At 40.9% G+C, this 23,738-nt stretch overlaps 2 protein-coding genes across 5 annotated transcripts in view; both read right to left on the bottom strand.

Annotated features, from left to right (window-relative positions):
* The window catches only part of ccdc85cb (coiled-coil domain containing 85C, b), a 39,681-nt gene extending 22,264 nt beyond the window's left edge, over positions 1 to 17,417 (bottom strand). For all 4 annotated transcript variants that reach the window (XM_026318810.2, XM_026318811.2, XM_026318812.2 and 1 more), the window contains exon 1: positions 16,010 to 17,417. In XM_026318810.2, the coding sequence (XP_026174595.1) occupies positions 16,010 to 16,721 (712 nt within the window). In that variant the 5' untranslated portion in view covers positions 16,722 to 17,417. The remainder of the gene's footprint in view (positions 1 to 16,009) is intronic.
* Positions 17,418 to 18,258: 841 nt separating this feature from the next.
* LOC113137108 (cholesterol 24-hydroxylase-like) lies at positions 18,259 to 23,386 on the bottom strand. Its single transcript, XM_026318523.2, has 15 exons — positions 23,109 to 23,386; positions 22,896 to 22,973; positions 22,488 to 22,569; positions 22,200 to 22,273; positions 21,591 to 21,677; positions 21,251 to 21,389; positions 20,983 to 21,093; positions 20,740 to 20,902; positions 20,381 to 20,446; positions 19,997 to 20,069; positions 19,830 to 19,914; positions 19,494 to 19,604; positions 18,865 to 18,953; positions 18,670 to 18,736; positions 18,259 to 18,571 (listed from the first exon to the last, which is right to left on the bottom strand). The coding sequence occupies exons 1-15, from the start codon at positions 23,255 to 23,257 to the stop codon at positions 18,428 to 18,430; spliced, it is 1,518 nt and encodes a 505-aa protein (XP_026174308.1). The 5' UTR covers positions 23,258 to 23,386; the 3' UTR covers positions 18,259 to 18,427.
* Between the last annotated feature and the right edge of the window lie 352 nt (positions 23,387 to 23,738).

Here is a 23,738-nt window from a genome sequence, read left to right as displayed (position 1 = left end):
ACGAAGCCTACTTCCATCCCGAACAGAATAAAAAACATTTATGACTGCTGACACTGCCCCTGTCAAACTATTTTAAAATTTAGGGCATCATATTTGATCGTATGAGTGGATTATGGCCTTATATATTTAATGTCATACACTCTGCTGTGGTATATCATAACGGAACCCAATTCCACAACTGCCAGTGCAGCATTCAAGCACTCGATCCTTTTAATAGGACTAAACCCTGCCGTTGACTTTGTAGCCATTAGGTTTATTAGTGTGGCCCATGCAGGGGGCAACAGCACATGCACACACACACACAGACACACACACACACACACAGACTGAGGGGAGAATCATAGGAACAAATTCCATTAGTGGGGGAGACTAGAGGTTTATAGCCAGATGGTTAACCTGCCCTGAATTATCTGATGACTGACTAAGTTACAGTGGGACTACATCTCACACACACACACACACACACACCCACACACACACACACACCTCATAAAGTCTAATGGAAACTCATCAACTGGTAATTTTATAACACAAGACCTCCCTGACACCCCATAATCTGGTCGTCAAGTCACATTTCCACACTTTACGATGCACGGCTCATCATTTACACAGCAGGGACCTTATGGAAGCAGTTTGGTTTGACACATCTTTCGACAGAGCAGAATCATAAGTCCGTCCCATCGATCTCAGTCTGTAAAGATTTTTTGCAGTGTGGTTCCCAAAAATGAAATGCAAAACATCAAATGGGTTCCCAGGTCATGCAGTAAAATTGTTTTTGACTGGAAAATTGTAACAGTGGCTGAAGCTGATGTGCTGCCACTAGATTCCAAAGCCACTGAACCTTGGCTGAATAAAATACTCAGCCTACTGGGTAATTTGTTAAAAAGGCAGGGAAACATTTTATGTGTCAAGTCCCTTAAAACTGATCCTGACTTTTTAAGAAAGGATGATTCCAAGATATCCAAAATTTGTAATGTCCATGATGAACGTATCAGCATTTGGCCCACTCTACCAAACAGCCTGCTCAATTAGTTTCAATATACCATCAAAAATGACTAATGCTTGAAACTGTGGTATTTTATAAGCGAACACACAGCCCCTATTGTTGTGAGGCTCACCTTTACACCCACAGAAACCCAGAGTCCACTGAAAAAAAAAAAGCAAGCAACATTATCTTGGACGGCACAGTTGGGTCAGACACTGCTTGGCCTCCATTGTCTGCGGCAACGGCAGCTGTCCTTTGGGACCAACTCTGTCAACTCGCATTAGCAGTGAGCAACACAGATCAGAATGAGCCAGCAGAGACCGGGTGGTTGCTCTAACTCAACAGATCTTACCAACAGACACATGGTGAGATAAAGGGAGGTCAGCAGTAAAACAGAACCTGATACAAGAAGAAACAGGAGAGGGAAGTGACAGGGAGGTCATTATCACTATCAGCAGATTAAGAAAGAGTCTAACATTTATAGTTTAATAAAACAGATTTTTAAAATAAATGTTAGAATTTTGAGAGAAACTAAATCAGTGCTAACTTGCCCTAAACAAGCTTTAAGCCATTTTATACCTTTTTTTTTTTTTTAGATGGAGATGGAGGGTTATCAAACCTCTAATCATCTTACGGTAAAAGCTCCCGATTAGCAAACAGGAACATATGCTACCTAGTGGTCCACAATAACATTCTCTTGCTTCTCTGTTTCAGTTTAAAAATTGTACCAAATGCATTGTTTTTTTTTCCTCTTTCCTCCACATGTGTTATCTTTCTGCCATTTCCCAAAGACAGGATTCCTAAGCAACTGCAAACTGGTTGTAGGTGTCACTGTCTAGTTTGCCACTGTGTGACAGACGGGTGACCAGGCCAGGGTACATAGCCTTTTGCAAAGTACGTGCCGGGATACACACCAGTTTCTCCTGTATAGGACAAAAGGAGGCACAGATAGAATGGATGTATTATTGATTTTGTTGTCTCAACCCTGTGTGGTGTCAGCACACTGTTCTGAAACAAAGACGCAAGCCTGTTTTTTTTTTTTTTGTTTTGTTTTTTTTAAATAGAAGAACAACCTCAAATGCTGCAGGCTGAAGACTGATGTCAGCATATTTTCTTGCTTCACTAGCTCAATTATCAGCTTCATTTATATTTATGTGTAACAAATACTGCTACATAGCACTGAACTGCGTGAATAATAGAAAGGCAACAATGGCCCCTTTCTCTTGAGCTTAATTCAACTTCTGTCACACATGTTTTTCAGTGCAATCCCATGGGGCAGTTCAGTAGGCAGTTCAGGGCATGTTCACAGACACAGACTTACGTAACTAACTGTTTTTATTGCAGTTAAATGACAATATGTTGCTGCTGACATTACAGTCAAGCTCCTGTCAGAGCTTACTTTTCAATGACATTCCCCAGAAATTTAAAGACATGGCAGGGTCCCACCCCAAGAGCTCTTAATGTCATTAATGAAATTCTACACTCAACATCTCAAACTGAAACCCACAATTCATTGCAAAACTGTAAACAAGTCAACTTCAGACCACCACTGAGATGTTTGACAATAGTAAAGCGTTTAAGTACCTGGAAACGCTCCAAGTTGGATCAGTTATGAAAAACACTGACGGTAATATACAAAGCAATATAAACACAGATAGAACAGATTTGCATAGTTTTGGGCTTGGTGGATTAAGTTACTGACTATACTGTGGAAAGGGAGTGTACTACATGTGTCTAGGTACATGTGCAACTACAACGCACATGGTTAGAAAAAGGTGAAGCACAGTGACACCAGCTGCATCGATGGGATTCAAATGGATTTTTCTGCTCAGAATTTTACTTCTCTGAAATTATCTATATGACAAGTAGGTGGCAAGTCTTCATTCAGTGTGCATCTGTAGTGTCCAGCAGGTGCAGTGATATTTCTAGTCAGTCTTTAAGTTTTTTTTTGCTTATAACCTAGTCTCTTAGCAGTAGCAGCTGAGGTTTCAGAGATGGCCAATTTCCAGCTGTGCTTTCTATCAATTTGTCTTAACTGTTCCCATTTCTCAGATTCCCCTTGTCCTCAGCACTCATCAGCCACTGATGGCCATTTATAAGCCCCGCCCCTTCCGAATCAACAACAATCCTGCTCCGTCAGCCTTTCCACCCATTTGGTGAACCAGGCTGCCATAATGTGGTAAATACAACATCAACACAATGGGGGTAGATTGCAAGCCTCTGCTTTGATTTGACTTGGCAAGCTTTTATGATGCTATTATCTCCATCCAGTATTTTCCAAATGCTCAGGTATTAACTTCTGCATGGAAACTGCTCATGTTATACCTTTCATCTTGTTCCACTCTGCAGCCTGGGTCAGCAGAATTACTAACCATTAGCACATGACGCAGCCTTCCTCTACACCCTCTTTCCATATAATGCTGCTTTGTTTGCTGTACATGTGCTGAGTACAAGAAGGCCCTAAAGGTATACAGCACAGATTTAAAGCCATGGATGTAAGTGCATTCAAACAAGATTCAAGTTGTTTATAGGTTTTGCAAACGACTAACACAATCTAACAAGAGAAATTTATCAAAAGTGGGAGACAGGTGTACAGTAAAAAGGAACAGAGCTGAAGGAGGTACCACTCGGTAGAGAAGCCAGAGTAAAGCCCACCCCATAATACTGAATGAGAGGGTATGGTATCCTAGCAACAAGGGGGAAAAAAAGCAGCTTGCTCTGCAGTGTCCTGTGTTGCTCCTGGATCTTCATCCTTGCATCTTTCATTCAGACCTTCTCCTCGACATCCCTCTAGGAGACACTTTAATCTTTTATCCTTCTACTTCCTGTGAGAACACACCGTTGCACCCTAGTCAGAGCACTCTCATCAAGTGGGCATGCCATTTAACACTGCTGTGTCTTCCAAAGGGTTTAAAAGAGTACCTCGGTTCATACGGCACATATTACAGACAGGGCTACGTGCCATGTTTTTAAAAGAGTGCTGGGCAAAGATACAGCACTGGATCCCGCTCTTCAAATCCTTCTAATGGCGAAGCCCTCTGCCATGTTTCAGACAGCCACAGCAGAGCTTCAACATCAATGGTTTAATCCCTTTACATCTTTTGTTGACTGAGAGGAGAGCAAGCTAGAGAGGATATATAGGAGATAACAGTGAAATCCCTTATGGTAGTTTTTTTTTTTTTTTGGCATCTATACCAGATTGAGATCACAAATATAATGAAGAATAGCTACGGAGATGGGAAGAGGTCAAAGTAGAATCACGGAAAGTGTTGCCTGCACTGTGGCTTGTGTACATAAGGAAAGGGATGTGTGGGTTCATTGAGTTCATTCAGCCTAACCTCATTCAGACATCATTGAAAATGTCTCAGTTGCTGCAGCATATTATATAATGCAGGGGTTCTCTCTTCTCTTTTCATCTTTCTGCTATTTTTAAACAGTATGTGCAAACTATCTTAGCTTCATCATGTGGGAATTAAATAAGATATAGGCCTATATAATGTCAAGTGATTTGATAAATCTGTTTTACTGTCAAGCCCCACTTAAAAGCTCTGTCATCTCCCGCAGGTTTTTAAAATAGTTTCAATCAGACTGCAACTGAAGGCTTAATCAATTTTGCAGCGAAGCAGCAATCTGCACTAGACTACTGTCTATCAAATAGTGAATGTGATGCATTATAACTGCACTAAAGTGTAACCTGTTGCCTGGGAAGTTGTCACCTGATTCAAAATGTGATGATGCCAAACTCTCACAAAAAGATCCACAGAGGAGCAGAGTGACATCAGAACTGAAGAGGCCACAGTGCAGCACAGAAGAGGCAGGCCGCCTATACGGTAATTGGTTGTCAGGAGTGTCATCTCCAATTGGTGTGTGAGTGAGAAGAGTTTGAAATATGCTGCACAATGGCCCTCTGCAAATGAGTAACTGGCTCTGTTTGCCTCATCTGACACCAACCCAACTCTATACAAAGTACTAATGCCCATCCAGACAGAAAGCTACTGCAAAAGAAACAAGAGAGGGGACCATCTTTACCCTCTAACCTCCTAAATCCAAACTCCTAAACCATCCCTACTTTCAGCCCACTTTCCATCCACCAATCTCCACTTTCACTATGAAGATCTGTCACGGTGGCCAACGAGAGTCAAGCAGCTTGTGTGTAATCAGACATTATCTGCACATCTGCTGAGTCCAGAGCTAACTGTTGGAAACGCAGGAACATCCCCAGAGTTTTAGACAGTTGTGCAAACATCCCTGATGATTGCTTCACACACATTAACATAAGCACAAATATCCTACAATACCAGGAATATCAAATACACGCAAACAGATGAAAATATCAAATCCTTATACTTGAACCTCTTTCCCTCTGCTGCCAGTCATTGACTTAGACAAACCCCCTTTCTGTGAGCCTGCATTTTCATATGATTATCAGCTTCCACCTAAGCGCTTTATGATTGTCGGTCCCATCAGCTGAATCGAACAATCTACACTTGGCTGAGTTCAAATAAATAATGACTTTGATCATCCTTTATAATCTCAGGCCATGCCCAGTTAAGTGGGGGTTGTCTTAATACGTTTTTGATGGAATTTCAACAGTCATAATAGTGAGCGAGCATTGGGACACAGGGAAATCCAGATTAATCGTTCTGAATCAATATTGATGTGTGTGTCTGTGGGAGAATATTCATGATGTGTTCCTAACACTGAGACTTCAAAGATGGCCTCTGACCATCCCTATGTGACTCAGCTACTTTTCATCTGCTGAGCTAATGGAAATCAAAACTGAAAGCGTTTCAACCCAAGAGGACACATTTGTAAATACATTTTGCATTATTTATGTGGTGATGTATCTTCTCTGTCAGTAAATCGAGAAGAATTACTTTGTTTTTTTTTTTTTCAGGCTTTACGTTTGGTACTGAAAACAGCCATTTTCTTGCTTGAGGTAATTTATCTTTTTGTTTCGCTCTTTTCTACCGAGCTTGTGCTCCTGGCTCACAGCAGTGTCATTCAATAGCTGCTGAGACATTTCACCCCACAAATGTCAACCTCATGGTGCCACTAACCAGAGAAAGTTAACTCAATTTTTCTTCCCTGAACTTTGGAGCTGCTTTGCAAATTTGCTATGTAAGAGATTCTTCTTTGGCAGTCAGAGACAGAGGAGAAACTACTTTTCGTCTTTTGTGCGGCTAAAAAGAGACTACACTAACAGATGACTGCGGTTGTGTTAATGTAGGGCATTCACTGGAAAGGAGGACGGCTGCAGTCCCTCAAACAACTAGTTGATTCTTTACATGTTTAAAAAAAAAAAAAAACAAAGTGTCCCATTTCTGCATTTATCCAACTCAAAATCCCCTTTAATTGATCAGTCATATCCAGCATCTTTCAAATTGAGAGAAATGTCTCATCTCAGGGCCCATCCCAAACTAAAACAGAAACATATTTTCCCAAGTTACACAGTCCAATCTTGGCTCTTAAAATGCAGCCTGCAAGAGGAAATTAGTCTCCAGAATAGCAGAGCAAGGTTACCTGAAACCATCCCAGAAACATCCAGAGGATGAAGCAACAGTGGGGAGACTGTACAATTTATTCCAGATGCTTCAGCCAGCCTCTCCAAATTATCTCATCCATCTTGAGGGCGCTTCGCCAGTTTTTTTTTTTTTTGCAAAGTTCCAACTGTGAGCATAAAGCTGTTATCATCCAGGCAACAAATCAAGTGTTTCAATATCTCTTTACCCTGACAGATTTACCACTCATCTAAAACATTTGCAAATCAGGATGTATGCCCTTCAGCCTAAAAACCAATGAGCCATTTCATGCAGGTCCAACTAACGGTGGCCCCATGACAACTTACACACCCAAGACAGTCTGCAACTGTTAAACTACAGGTTGGAGTGAGGTGACAGCACAATCTAAATGGAAGCCAGGTGAAGGCATCTGCTGACACCAGTCTACAATAAAACACCAACCAAAAGCAAAGAGCTGACAGGCAGAAAATCCAGTTAAATGCCTTCTTCCTCCAAGGCCTCGAAAGGAGCTGATAAAGAGGTGTTCTATCTAGGAGTTGCTGACTTTTGGCAACATGGGACCGCTCTAATGTCTAAGGTCACAGGGTCCGCTGCATAGACAGAATAAAACTGCTGACAGTGAGTATACAGAGCAACCCCAGATGGGTTTTTGTCACCTTGCCACCTGCCTTCATTCTGTTTCCTTCATTTGCATCTTGATCAGTTGTTTAGATTTCATCCAATGCGACAAGAGATACAAATCAATAGGGGTTTTATCAGGGGTGCAGTGTCTCAATACAAACCAGCCTTAGTCATTCAAGGGCAGAATGACAATGAGCCAGAGGACAAGAAAAGGACTGTACTTCCACATGAAACTTCTACAATATAACCACCTCAATATCACTCATCTATCCCAATTAATTTGTTTATATTTTGAAGAAGGTCACTTGCCTTTCCAATTTCCAAAATTAGGAACATCCTGTCTCAAAATGATGCAGAAAAACTAGTCCATGCATTTGTTTCCTCAAGGCTAGATTACTGTAACTCATTACTATCTGGATGTCCTAATACCTTAATAAAAAGCCTCCAATTAATCCAGAATGCCGCAGCCAGAGTCCTGACAGGAACTAGCAACAGAGATCATATTTCTCCTATATTGGCTTCTCTTCATTGGCTCCCTGTAAAATATAGAATAGAATTTAAAATCCTTCTTCTCACATACAAATCCCTTCATAATCAAGCTCCTTCATACCTTAAAGACCTCATAGTACCATATTATCCCAATAGACCACTTCGCTCTCAGAGTGCAGGCCTACTTGTGGTTCCCAGAGTTCTCAAAAGCAGAATGGGAGGCAGAGCCTTTAGCTATCAAGCTCCTCTCCTGTGGAACCAGCTCTCAGCCTGGGTTCAGGAGGCAGACACTCTCTGTACTTTTAAGGCTAGACTTAAAACCTTCCTCTTTGACAAAGCATATAGTTAGGGCTGGCTTCAGGCAACCCTGAACCATCCCTTAGTTAGTTATGCTGCTATAGGCCTAGACTGCCCGAGGACCATCGGTGCACTGAGCACCCCTACCCTAACCCCCCCCCTTCTCTCCCACCTCATGTATATTCCACCATTGAATGTTACTAACCTTGTGCTCTCTCTCTCCCCTAGTTTGCGCTCTTTCCCTCCCTCCCTCTCTCTCTCTCTCTCTCTCTCTCTCTCTCTCTCTGTACCTTCTGCAGGTGTCTATTTGTTGTTTATTGTTGCTGTTCTTTTCTCTCTGCTCTATCCACTCACCCCAACCGGTCGAGGCAGATGGTCGCCCAAACTGAGCCCGGTCCTGCTGGAGGTTTTTTTCTTCCGTTAAAGGGAGTTTTTTCCTCTCCACTGTAGCCAAGTGCTTGCTCATAAGGGAATTGTTGGGTTTTTAGTTTTAGTTTTTGTAAAGTGCCTTGAGATGATTTGTATTGTGATTTGGCGCTATACAAATAAAATTGAATTGAATTGAATTGAACTTGCCTGGAGTCTTAGAAATTACACCATCACAAATCAGTCTAACCTGGCAGTACAGGTCAGGAACGATACTTAGGAAACACAACACCAGAAATAATATAATTCCTATGCATGTTTTAATCAATATCTTTATACTACCAACTGAACAGATTAATAGGTGTAATTTGAAGAGGTCAGTTGTAAAGATGAGTCCACAAAGAATTATCACCCAGAGTCCATAGGCTGTACTGGCGTCTTATGTTTACAGAATGCCAACTACTGAATCACTGTCTTACTGAAAAGTGTGTGAAACTCAAAGAAAATCCTAAGAAATACTGGCATCAGACATTTTTACTAAAAAATATTGCAAATACGTGTACTGACATATTTTTGTAGCACATTATACATCCTGATTCTGCACGGAAGCAACCAGATGTGCAGCTGTGATATCAGGCTGCCAGTCAAAGCTGCCAATTATCTGAAATACACCCATTTTCACCTAATGAAAAAACTTTTTAAAACCTTATTTATCAGAAAATTTTACACAAATGACAGTGATGACATCTAACTACATTCACCTTTCGAAATATCTGATTTGACTATGAATTTTTAGCTTGGCCTGAGGGCGATCCATGGATAGGGAATTAGTTTGAAGCAACAGACATGGAGACAGACTAGGGCAACTCATGACCAAAATCATAATCACAATTATTTCGGTCAATATTGAAATTGTGATTATTTAACAGAAAAGACTATGGAAAGAGACACCATTATGCACATCATTTTTGATCTGTGTCAGATTCCTTCAAACTGTTCCCAGAAAACTAAACCGGTTCTTCCTTCTTTGCCGATCAAACACTGCTCCTGTTGCTGTTCTTCGCTGATGCTGATTTTTTAAATACCACCAGATATCACACATACGACTTTGCTGACAGTATAGTCTGAGTTAGTTTAAGCTTTGGGAGGGGCGAATGTGCACGTCATTCATAACACAAGACAAAAATAAGCAAAACGGAAAGTGGCAAACTCATTTGGTGCCAAAATCAAACTTGAAATTAATAACTGCGCACACGCACACACACACACACACACACACACAAGTCCAACTACCTTCGTGAAGACACTTGTTGACTTAAAGCATTCCCCCTAGCCGGTTATCCTAAACATCTCAAGCCTGAAAATAACCCTAAAATAAAATTATAACCTTAACACTAAGTGTTAACCATCAAAAAACCCTTTCACAGGGGTGTGAGAAATTTAGGACTGGCAAAATGTTCTCAGTTCCATGGTATAAAACTGGCCCCAACACACACGCACGCACGGACAACCTCACTTGGCCTGGCATCATTCTGCACGGATCAACCAGCATGGAGGTCACCCACATCCAAACCAACCCCCATCCCCCTATCCTTTACTTCCCTCTGGTTCAGCGACTCTCAGGCCAAGTGTGGGTGCCGTTCACTCGCCCCACTGATCACTGCAGTTGCCTAGGCAACTGAGCAACCCCAGCCCCTCTAGCAGCCCATTGCTCAACAATCAAAAAAGAATGACATCCACTAAGATTAGTACAGACTTTTAGAAAAATGCAGGGAGCCAAGAACACCTAAATAATTGTAAGAAAATATTTTGAAAATATTGAAGCACTTTCATACTCAGACATAATAGCCTGAAGAAGTTGTGAAAACTTTTTTTTTTTGAAAAGGCAATGCCTTAGATCTTACAGGGAGTTGATGCATGTCTGTGCAATACTCATGCTGGCTCAATAACCTCATTCTGTCACTAAGTGCTGTGTTGATGGGAATGAACGGACGGCAGATCAAAAAGCAGGTTCATAACAAACGAGAGAGAGATGGATGGAGATGTAGGGTTGGGGGAAGACTGGAAAAGCGGAGTCTGTCTGGTAAGGGAAGGTAAAAGTTTAAAAAAAAAAAACAAAACAAAAAAAACCTACAGATACAGTTTTCATTTTCCATCTTCCTGTTCCTCTTTGCATGCAGTCCCATTCCTGCTGGGTCACTCAGAGGAGAGAGACCCAGTTTCTCCTTTGTTTATCCAGGAATGTGGGACATCCTGACAGGCTGGCTTTTCATTGACAGTACACAGCTGAGAGTACCCCTGTGGCTGAGTCTCTTGTGTGTGTGTGTGTGTGTTTCAACTCCATTATCAGTATCATCAGCCGACCAGGACTCTCACACAGATAACATGGTGCTGGGAAACGCATGCCAGAGGTCCAGACTCTCAAAGAATACCCTACAGAACTCAGTCGTTGCAGAAAACTAAAATAAATGAATTTTGCAGTTATTTAAAATATCAAGAAAACAAAGAAGTTAACATAAAATCATTTAAGGTGGCCAATGTCATGTCTTGGGAGTGATCTGCATACTTAAAAACTAAACACTGAAATATAATATATTCTAGCATTTCTTTTTGGAACAGCAAGTAGCAAAAAAGGCTACAATTTCTACTACATGCTTTAACATGACCCAAAGCAATCCCAATTATTTCCATAATTACAATAATCTTAGAGCTGTCATTTCAGATTAGGTTTTCCATTTTCTAAGTTTTGATTAGGCACCACAGAGGTACTGCTCTTTGTGAGAAAAGTACTAACGTAACCAGGGGTGGAGTATGCAAGAAAGCAACCTGGAACACAGAAACATGAAGCAGAGTGTGGACAAACAGGATATCAGCAACAGAAACATCCTCCTATTCCTGCTTACACAATCTTTTTTTTTAGCCTCACAGGCATTCCACACAATGACTTGAAATCACAGCCAAGAGGAAAACACCATTGTGTTGTTGATCTTCCGGTTTCCTTTGAAACAAGAAAGGCGTTGTTACAGAAAAACTCCGAGACCGAGTTTGACTGGCTAGCTGTGATTGCTTAATGTTTACTTAAGAAAAACAAATCAGATATGAAAACCTGACTTGTTCTTTGAAGAAGAGAACGTGTAGTAAGTGATGAAGATTTTGCAATAAACAGGAACTTATTTATTTATGATTTTGTTTCTCACAAAAAGTGAACACCTTTTAACTCGTGACAGGCTTGACCTGCACTTTACAGTTTATTGATTGCCCTTGGAGGGAAAATGACCAAATGTTTCAGTCAAACATGAATGTGAATATCAAGGCAGTGACTAATTTGCATTAGTATGATGAAACACACACACACACACACACACACACACACACACACACACACACACACACACACACACACACACACACACACACACAAACACAAACACAAAAAAGCTCTGGTGGCCAACTGGGAAGGCTGGTTCTACAGTTCAATGTGAGCTTTTAGGTCACATCACACCCCAAGGGTAAAAGAAAAGAAAAGAGAGCAAGACTAAAAGAAGCGTCACTGTGGCGTGCCATATATGAACACACACATACAACTTACTCAAGAGAAGAAACACAAGAGGCCAGTGAAAACACTTTCCTTCCATAGGAAGCAATGTTCAGTATAAATCAAATTCACATTAATGCTGAAACTCTTGAATCTCTCTGTGATGAATCACTAACCTATCTGACTGGTTTTGGGGAACCGCATAGAGCCGAATGTGCTGACAGATTCTGTGGTCTGGAAAGTATTAAGGCCTGGTCACACGAGAGACAGAGGCACAGCGTCTTCTCAGAATTTTTGGTTCTACAGTGTGATGACGTCTCACAGGGCTGAACTACTGTAGCCGACGCACTGAACGCAAACAGGCTGGCCAGTCAGGACCTGCTAAAGCTAGACAGTCTCTAGAGCTCCCTGAGCAGCTTTCTGTTTAATCTGTACTCTGCTGCTGCTGCTTTGTTTTCAGGATTGCACATTAGGTCATTCAAAAAAATAAAAAATAAAAAGTGCCAAATCTCTCTTTACAGTGGTACCTGAGCACTTGACCAAAATCTGTTCTGTAAGGCTGATTACAGCACCCACCAATGGGTAACTACCTTGTAATATTCACAGTATATAATACCACATATTTAAAAAAGATGGGATCGCTTCAAATATGTTTCACTAAAAAATACAAATGAATCTTTACACTAACAGAAATTTAAAACAAGTAGGTAAAATGTCCGGCTGTAGTGAATTGTGGTGAAGAAGGATGAGAGGAGGATGGGGATGTTTGGAAGGGGAGCCCCCTTCCATAATAACTGAAGGTTATTCACCTTCAGGAGTCTTCACTTTTTTCCTGCCTTTTGCTAAACAGCTTGAAATCAACACACAAAATGATGCTTTCCCCTTTTACCTGGAAGCGTCACGGGTAAGCGTGGCCTCTCAATGCTCAAGTGCAGAGTAAGTGGTCAAGCACCGAACCTGAAATCCATCGAAAATATTGGTTGAGGACTGAAATGTTCGAGCATGGAGCAGTTTGATTGTGCAAGTACCACTGTACTAACAGGACCGCCTACCACTAACTCAGCCTAACAGGACAAGAAATCTGCTCACTGTACTGTAACACCTCATAACGCAGCAAACAAAGCCTCTCTCGAAGATCAGTTTACACTCTAACAGGTAGGGTAAGTCAAAGCTGAACCAGCTATGATAGCTTTCTCCATTACAGACCTAAAGTCTCCCCCTTCCCACAGGGACACCACCGTCACCAGACCTTTATGGGAGAAAGCAAGGAAGGGAAAGAACAGTCAGTTTTAACAATAAAGATTTACTCTACCATCTAGCAGTCAACAGAAACTGGGTCTAATTCAACATCTCACTGGCCACTGGCACACATGTGGAAAAACAAATACACATGAGCCTCAGTTGTGTCTACACAGCTGAACTACAACTGCTTACTAAATCAGTGTTTTATTGACTGTGTGTTTTATTTCTTTGCATTGGTGTACATGTGTCAGACCATGTGCATGTACTGACCTTACATGTCTAAAGCTACAGTAACTTTCATTGAATGACTAGAGCCGCCCGGTGTCACAGTCTTCCTTATACTCATCCTCTGATTTATTTAGAGATACTTTATCAGCTAAATTATAAACGCTGTCTCACACAACCATTTGGCAAATAAAAGGCCAGGGGGACGTGTGAAGGTCAACAAGCATTTTTACAGAGAGGTTCTTTATTGACTCATCTGGACAATGTCAAAGCGGCAGTTTGCTGTCTCGCTTGGCCACTTAGTCTTAATCTCATAAAGCTACACTCAAGTCAGTGTGGCACTATAGGGGAGACTAATGTAAGCTCTCTGCGTCAGCATCGTGTTTCAGGAGGTCCTTGACTGGGATTGGGTTGCAGACCACCAAAGGTGAATACAGACACTGAAACCTGGAAATTAAAGTCGGTATTAGAGGTTATGCACATACCCTGTCCAAGTAAATATGCATACACACACTATCAGTATGCACACTGGATTTTTTTGGTTTTTTTTTTGGGGAGGGGGGGGGCGCTTCAATTAAGCAGACAGCAGGATGCCTCCAAAGCACAACCCCCTTTGAGCTCAATATGCTGCCCACTATTCCACCCCCAAGCTTCCCAGCCAACCCCTTACCGCCATTCAGCCACTCCCCCAACACCATCACCCACCGAGAGCCCTTTCATACACTCCTCTCACTGTGCCTCTTTTGCATCTAAAGATATGGAAATCTTCTGGAGCTGGAGTTGGACCAGAAAGATAACAAAAAAATGCTAAATTTCACTAAAGGGGGATGAAAAATGAGCCTCAAGCTCAAGCAAGTGGTTGGTTTTACCACTTGGGACACCAAGCTCAATTCGTCTCCCTCCTCTTCTCCTTCCCATGTGTGTGTGTCTGGCAACCAGACATGCTGTTCATTTAGCACTTGAGTGGCTCTCCTCGAGCTTGTCTCCTAAATGCCCAGGGGAGCCACTGGCATTTGGACAGCAATAAATAAAGACACTCTATAGACCTCACATGGTGGCCAGACCTGACCTCGCAACATGGTCACTCCACTCAGATTTCAAGCAGCCAATCGAGTAAATACAGGCTGGTCAAGAGCATTTTCTTTCTAGTGAGGCCTGAAGATGCTGAAGTTGACCAGCAGGTGACTGCATTTTCTAACCATGGAAGATTATAAGAATTAGATTTTGGAATAAGTCATAAAAACACTTGTTTAATGTGACTGTATCTGGTTCAGTAGTCTGAAGTCACTGCAAATTGTTTAACAATTGATTTAGATCAATGTATTATGTTATTTTCTTGTTGCTTTTATTGATTGATATCTTAAAATAATGCCAGTAATCATTCTATTCAGGATAACAATCTCATCACCAATGCACTTTCACTCAAGTGAAGTGGGGTGCTCCCATGCTAACATGTCCCTCCGCATCTGTACATCACTGTCAATGACAGCAACGCCGAGCCGGAGCCTCAGGGGCACACAATGTCACACATGTAGCAAAACAGCAGCTTAGAGAGGTGCTTGGCCTCTGTAGACACAATATTGATGTTACATAATGCCTGCCAAACACGGCCCAAAAATATATGTGTGTGTGTGCTTCCGGATTAAGGACTCCCTCAGCTCCTCCTCATTCATGCTTCCACCCTGTTATATTTGTTAACCTTCACAATTTTCACAGTGTTCAATTTCAGGAATGCTTATTGTGAAACATGTGATCTAATTGTGAATCTGCTTTAAATTCCTAAATGCTGATTCTGTCCTATTCCTGTAAATCAGGTTAAGATAAAAAAATGAAGTTTCAGCTAAATGGGGGATCCCTCCCCCATGCAACAGAGTTTAGTCCTCTTGCCAAACAGATCACCGTGAGTTATCAGCCCATGGACTAGCTAAACAAGGCTTAGAGTCCTACTGTTCCATCATCACATTTTCATCCCAGCTTTGAGATTTCAGCTGTGTATTTAGGTCTTCAAAACAGGGACACTGATTTCTGGTCCCATGCCATGCATTTCAAATGGGCCCTAAGTGGACATGAGAGCACTTTAACAACTGAATTAGCAATGGTAAACAGAAAAGGACTGCAAAAAATTTAAGAAAATAACAAAAATAAAAATCAATTTGCTGGAGGCCACTCTCAAAGCCTTCAAATATATCTCCTCTTCCTCCAAGAACAGGAGAGCAGTGACCTAAATCAGTGCTGACTCAAATGATAGTGTAGCATGAAACCCAAAAAACCACCTAAGGATACTGAGTGCATCTACACATGTATGTGTGTGTGTGTGTGTGTGTGTGTGTGTGTGCGCGATAATCAACCCAATCAGCCCATCCTACACAGCAATTTTCATCAGCATATGTTGTTACTACAGTCACACACCCATGGTAAGTATGTAACACAGCCTGAACACATTACCTATGAGCAGTAAAACCAACAACATAAATTCAGGTAGATGTGTACAAGGCATCCCATGATGTTGTCACACGGCAAGTTAAATAACACTGAACTGAATGCAACTACAGAGGCCTCAGAAGAGAAATAGTCTGTGCCCCTTGTGTCGGAGTTCTTTTTACCATCATGGGTAAACCAATAACCTAAGCTGGATTTCAGAAATTAATCTCTGGCCTAATTTGTTGGAATGTGGAGTGTGCATTTTGTGGGGCTTAATTGTATTCAGATGGTGACGAGTGTACTCACCATTAAGTCCATTGGGGATGCTCCTGTGGTGGTGAGGTGCAGACAGGTCATCCATGGACCTCCTCATGGTGGGACCCATCTTACTGTTCTCCGAGGTCGGCTTATGTATGTGGTTGTGGTGATCTGGACTCCCAGCACTACCTGTGCTGGAGGTGCTGCTCCCATCCCCAACATCCCTGACCGTACCTGTCCCCCCGTTCAGGTTGGTCAAACTGGACTGACTGTCTATGGAACTCCTAGACCCTGCCCCGTTCCTCTCCTCGTCCAGCATGAGGATGATCTCCTTCAGCTCAGAGTTCTCCTTCAACACGGTCTCCTGGTTGGCCTCCAGCTCCTTCAGCTTCATCATGTAGGCGCCCACCTCCTTCCACATGGCACTAGCAGTGTATCGGCCAAAGCGCTGCCATTCTCTGGACAGCTTCTTGCCCTTCTGTCGGTCATCGTCCAGGAAGCAGCAAAGCTCCCGGAGCTCATGGTTGTCGTCCTGCAGCTTCTGATTGATCTCCTTCAAGCTCCGGATTTCGTGCAGGTGCACCTGCAGCCGCCGGTTAATGTCTTTCATCATGTTCCCATGCTCGATCATCAAGTTCATTTTCTCGCTGTCAACCCTCCTTAATCTGCGGACCAGCTCCTCTTTGCTGCACCGCAGCAGCTCCTCGTCCGTCAGCTGGCTCAGGTCATCCTTCGGTCCCTCGGACGGATTTTTAGCCATGACTGTTTTGGCTGCGTGCCTCGGTTCGTTTAAATGGTCGCCTGAAAATCACTGTCAAAACTCATCTAACCAATACTCAATTGCGGAAATTTGTTCAAATATGAATACATTGTCCAAAATCTCGAAGTACTGATGTAATGCTAAAGAAAGCCCAGCATGAACTAAATTCTTTACTGAATTTACGAGGGTCGGGTGTAACAGCTAGTACTCACATTCCGCCAACAACAAAAACACGTGATTTTTCTATTGATTACAAGTGATTTTCAATCAGGTTCTGGTCCAGGAGTCGGTTCCCGTCAGCACAGCACACCCCGTCCCATCGCAATGTGCTCCGGGGCGGCTGGACATTTCTCCATTTAAATGATAGGAACCGCGGAAGGCAAAGAACTGAAAGTAATCTTAATATTAAAAAAAATTCAGGCAAAAACGGCGGAGGTTTGCGTAAACGCGCTACCTATATGAACTAACTTTTCACCGACGCTGATCTCTTGGACGCGTTTTACCGTCGGATGAGCGTCCGTACTGAGGTACTGTGTCGGTGCACGGTGGACTGAAGCCCTTTCTACACAGCCTGCTCTGAATTAGCGGTGGACACCCCTGCCCTCCACCTCCCCCTCCTCCTCTCTGTCCAAACACTCGGGTTTGAAATCATTGAAGAGGATTTCGGCCAAGACGGCCAATCAAGACGCGCAGAGGAGCGGGCAGCAGGTAGATGAAAAGTGCGGCTGAGGCTCGGCCCTCTTAAAGGAGCAGTACTTCAGGACTGGAGAAATAAAAACCATATGTATCTGTGCATTAGGACACGATTGTATTACATACTTCATTTTTAGAATAAAAATACATGGATTAAAAAGGAGTACAATTATTTGCTTTTAGTTTACAGTTACTTTTGTTTACTATTATTATTGGGCCTAAAATGTACTAACAATGTTTTGATACTTCAAATGGGTAATTGTCCTAACTGCACTGTTAGGACAATAAACCCGACATATTGATATATTACAACGTAATTCACCACTAACCAACCTTATTGGATTAAAAAATATATATATGACACTTCTAAAATTATGATTAAACGAGTGACACCAGTTTAACAGGTTTTTATTTTTTGGTTTACCGAACGGTCGAAGCGCCCTCTTGTGGTCTTGTTAGTAATAACCATAAACACAGCAGCTGAGTAGAAATCACTGTACATCAAAATTAACAGACAAAATTACTGTCAGGCATTCATCATCAGTATATTAAATTGATAAATATTTATTGCCCTTTCAAAGCTATAACGTGTGTTAGACAGATAGACATTTTATTGTGTGGTTTATTTTTATTTGAATGTAAATAAAAATTATAAAAATGTATTTTCCCTATTTTATAATTATATTGTTACAAAGTTAAAGGCATAAAAGGTTCAATGGCTCAGCTGTTATGGAGGAACCCTATATTAAACTAAACCATAATTATTAAAGAGTTAATGATGCTATAACCTACTCAAAAAGTGATTCATTTGATAGTAATCATTATTTCGTATGAATATTCTGTCTATTTCATTAAAATGTGATAGAATTTTTTTTTAGAAAAAAAGCAAGAAAACTACTCAGTCACTTTGGTCTGGAAGCTAGTGAGATAGTTGAGGAGCCTAACAATCCAATTTCACCAGCTGGACTGATATGCTTTGTTATGATGTTATGGTTCTGTGTCACCATCTATTTTTAATGATTCCTGTGTCTGACTGAACACAACACTCCACTCTTGGGTCTGAGTGTGCCAGTGTCCAGGATGTCAAAGCTCTGTCCTGGGACAAGAGTGAAGTCAAATCTCTGCAGCAGCTTGGCCATCACCACTTTAGCCTCCATCTGCAAACCCACAACCTCCCGTCAGGTTAATTCAATATGTTGTTGAGTCTTTTTGGTGAAAGTTTGGATTATTGATAAATGTTTCTGTCACCACCCACCTGAGCAAAGTTCTGTCCCAGACATGAGCGTGGACCGAGGGCAAATGGGTAGTAGCAGTAATAAGGCCTTAACCAGGTAAATGACAAGTTCAGTTAATATAGACCACTTCCTTCTGTCTTCTGTGGCAATGCTCTAACATGACAAGACTCAACAGAAAACATGTCAACAGGCACAAATCATTCAACACTACTTACTTGGGAGCATCTGGGTGAAATCTGTCAGGATCAAATGTCAGTGGGTCCTTGAAGAATTTCTCCAGTCTCCCAGTCACATAAGAGTTGAACTGAGGAAGTTATTGAACATTTTGACAGGAAATTATGATTCTGAAACTTCATTTCCTTGTGTTTTATACTTGGTAAGTGCCATTTTACTTTGTGTATCCATCCATCATCTATACCCTCTTATTCCTTAACCAGGGTCACAGGGATCTGCTGGAGCCTATCCCAGCTCTCTTTGGGTGAAAGGCAGGGGTACACCCTGGACAGGTCACCCGTCCATCACAGGGCCACATAGAGACAAACAACCTCACACACTCACACTCACTCCTATGGGCAATTTAGAGTCACCAATCAACCTGACATACATGTTTTTGGACTGTGGGAGGAAACCAGAGTACCTGGAGAAAACCCACACAAGCACAGGGAGAACATGCAAACTCCACACAGAAAGGCCAGGTTGCGAACCCAGGACCTTCTTGCTGTGAGGCAACAGTGCTAACCACTCATCCACCATGCTGCCCTCTTTTGTGTTTATAAAACAGATATATACTATAAAAACATTTTGAATTCTGGGATACAAGGACATACAAAAATGAATGACTCACTAAACAAGTGCATCCTCCAGGTATGTGGATACCAGCAATGACCATGTCTTCTGGTAGCTCACGTGATGTACCTGGAGCTGTCGAAAACATCCTCAGAGTCTCTTTTAGCACCTGTGGGAAGTGCTCACTTTTTATCAGTTCTTTAAAAAAGTGAATGAATTGCAGTGTGTATTTTACAGATGAAGTCACTTAATGATGTTGCTTCAGCATTAGAAATGAAAATACTTATAAGCTAAAAGAGAGTTAGTGAATAAAAACATGAATGACTTTATATGTGAATATAATACACTCCTGAAATGTGTTGAACCATTTTCCCCCCAACTTCAGGACATGTACCTGGGAGAGATAGATCAGTCGCCCCAGGTCGTCATAGCTAATGTCCTGTTTCATCCCAATGACATCATCCACCTCTTGCCTCACTCTGAGAAATAAGACCCAATATAAGAAGCCATCGTTCAACAGATATATTATGAAACTGTTTTTACTGCATTGTTTCTTCTTACTTCTCCAGCACATGAGGATGTCTGCCAAGTTCCATGGTGCAAAAAGCCAATAGATTAGCTGTTGTTTCTTGTCCTAAAATGATACAAATGCAAAAATGAATCAGAACATTACCTTTAAACAGAGAAAATGAGTATCAACAACACACAAAGCAATAATATTCTTTCTGAGCCAAGAAAGTGGGGTTTAAAAAATAAAACATAATATTAATGATATAACCAGCAGTGGTGATAAGTAGTAAAAATACAAATAAATGTGAATGACACGAACTAAACAGAACCTTAGTTTAACAGTTTCATTAAGTATCTAAAATTTCCAGATTTAAATATGAATTATTTAGCATGAATTACTGTGAACACACTGAAGCAGACATAACACAGACTCACCTGCAATGAAGAATGTAACAAAATTGTCCAACATGAACTCCTCATCTTCTTTAGTCATGTTTTCCTCTGGAATGACAAAAAAACATGTAAACTAATATTTGACTGATGTCTTTAAATATTCCTTGTGAGCACAGGCATTCATATAAAATAAATCAACCACATTAAGATGTGGAAATTTAGACAATAACAACTGCATATAAGGCTTTATCATTTGGTTCATATATATATATATATATTTTTTTTTATATATAATATATATATATATATATATATATATAATTTTGGTTACATTATTCTGAATACAACAATATTTCAACATTCTTTTTATTGAAGCACATAAAAACTTAAGGAAAGTTAACCTTGACCAGCAGATTTGATGATTTGTGAGAGGATGTCCTTGGGGACGTCTTCACCATTTTCCATGGCTGTCTTTCTTTCATGGATCCACTTAGCTCCAGTTTTGCGAAGCAGGTGACAGGCTTCCCTCACCTCATTAATGAATGACCAGTTTTGGGGTTTGAACTGGAAATACAGGTTTTTAAAATGTGACATACTTTACAAATTTTTACAAACTCCATTATAATTTTATAGTGAGGCTGTACCTCAAACATGCGGTCTCGGACCTGGTACACCATCCCTTTTAGACACGTTGCGATGGCTTTAGGGAAAGGTGAACTATTGTTCAGCAGGTCTAAATCCACACCAAAAGCAACCTGAGAAATACCAAAGAAACAACTTATATAAGCCCTACTAAGACAGTTACAACTTGATTCGATTAATGTTTGTGATAATCTTGTGCTTCACATTCAAGAAAAACTTGGCACAGGACTACTGCAGAGAAAGCTGTAAAATGAGACTATGGCACAGTACCTTAGCAATAACATCAAGGGTAACACAGTTCATTAGGTTGAGCATGTGGGTCTCTGCTTTGCTATCAGCAATATCCGTAAGTTTACTCATCAGTTTCTCTGCTCTGTCGTTGAATGCGCCCATTAGACCTCTCAAATACCTGCAAATAATGGTAGATTTAGGAGGTGGAATGACCCTGTCAAGACATGCCTGCAAACTTACATGGATATTCTGTAAAAGCATAACATCAGCCTGATGAAACGTTACCAATAATCCAGTAGGATCAACAATAATTGTAAACATTGCCAATAAAAAAGTTGACCAACTTCATGCTCTTTCTTTGACAAAGTAAATAACTCACAAGCTGCTGAATGCAGGGTCCATGATCCGGCGCTGTTTATACCACTGCTCATGGTCCTGTGCTGTTACCAGCCCATTACCTAGGAACCTTGAAGAGAGACATGGAACAAAATACCACGAATGGCAGAAGGTCATAGTCTATCTGACATAAGAAAACCATGAAATCAACCAGCAAAGTCACTGCTTGGCACCCAAAGGTTGACTGAGAATACTGACGAATGCAGTTAAAATATACCCAGATAAAGAATTCTGGGGATGTTATAGTGTAAGATGCTGTATGTTACTCAACAATGCCAGTTTGATAATTCAGCCTTTGCTATAACTATTATTATTAAATTGTTAAGCCAGCTTGACAGCATAGTATAGAAAATCTGAAGTTTCCCATTAATGATAATAATTAATGAATATTACCTTTGGAATACACTACCTGATATAAATGAATCATCATTAATCAAATGAAACTGAACTCATTATTTACTTGTGAGTCAAAACTGACCGGAAACAGGAAATCTGTGCCAATATCAAACCTTACAAAAACTATTCCTAGAGTAGTTTTAAAACATAGCATATTGCCTGCATGAATATCTTATCTAACAATTTGCTAAAGTACCTTTGACCAAACAGGTTGAACAGTCTCTTGTAGGGGAATTTATGTTTGGAGTATTTCGGGGACATCAGCATTTGCTGAAACCAGAACAATTAGAGGGAATATACAATTATTAGTGAATATGCTTGATTTTTACCTAAAAGGCCAGCAGTTGGAGCTGTATGGCCATTTTCATCTGCAAGGTCTACCAAAGCAGCCTGCTTTTCCATCAGCGCACTTTTACACAGTTTGTTGTGCAGTACTTACGCAACTGATGGTTGCATAAATACCACTATAAGGTGTGATGTTTACCTTGGTCGCCTCTGGACAGCTCACACTGAGAAAAACATAATGTAGAATATTCGTCCTGTAAACAGGCCCATAGGTTTTGGCCCTGTAAATGACAACTTCATTATTAAGTTTGACTTAGTCAAAAATACGCCTCTGGTTATACATGTAACATTAATGGGCACAATAACTTTGGAAAAGTATCACTGTATTTTCTACATAAAGACAAATAGTTACTGACTTAGAGTCCAGTCAACGATAAACTGCGCCAATATAAAATAAGATAACACACAGATGGTAGTTAACCATTAACTGAACAGCTGTAGGCACTAACATGTCACTGACCTGCAATGATTGTATCGACATGACATTTTTCTACACTGGGTCTTTCACACTCGATGTTCTGTAACATTTCACCTCTGCTGAACTTACCACTGCAGAAATGTGTCGTGCACAACTTCACCACTGTTCATTATTCTCAAAACTGTGGGCGAGTGTCCGAAGAAAAAACTGAGGAGAGAAACAAAGTGAGTTCATGTTAACACAACAGGTTCAGCTGGCGTTAGCTAAGTGACGCTCAGTGACGAGACAACAACTAACTTCACGTTAGCATCAGCTGCTAAAACAACAAGCCGCTTCACGTACCTGTCTCTCGGTGGCCCAGGGATGTGGTCATATTTCATATGAATGTGTTTGATGTACAAGCAGTAACCAAGGAAAGCGACGAAAAGCAGAAAGACCAGAAACACAAGCGCCTGTGAAGCCCAGTTCAAAAGTACATGGAAAACCGCCATTGTGGTAAATCGAGTCCCGACCACTGTAAAGTGACAGTACAGGTGTTGAGTCTGTCTGCTCCACCGTCACGACCTGCTGCCTGATAAACTGTGCGTCACGTAGCGCCCCAAGCAGGACATTAGTTATATTACTTAAATAATATGACGTTAATAATACATATATTAAACAAATGACCCTTAGTTGTTTAATCTGTGCATCAACTTTAAATGTTTGACTTGTGTTTGTAAAAGCTAATAGCACGGGGTTTTTAACTTAAACATAATTATCCCAGTTGTCCTATTGATAGTTTCAAATTTCATCAAACTTCATTACACTGATATATATATATAACAACTTGATTTGCCACTTAATGCTATGGTATAACAAAAATTACAGCCACCATGTGAAAATACGGTTCAGTAAACAGATTTCCATTTCATTTATTTATTTTTATAGACATAAACACAGAATACATAAAAATTCATCAAATTTATCATCAGT

Source organism: Mastacembelus armatus, chromosome 24, assembly GCF_900324485.2.
Source record: "Mastacembelus armatus chromosome 24, fMasArm1.2, whole genome shotgun sequence".
Taxonomy (NCBI): domain Eukaryota; kingdom Metazoa; phylum Chordata; class Actinopteri; order Synbranchiformes; family Mastacembelidae; genus Mastacembelus; species Mastacembelus armatus.
The sequence above is the reverse complement of the archived record's forward strand: the minus strand, read 5'-3'. Positions and strand labels throughout refer to the sequence as shown.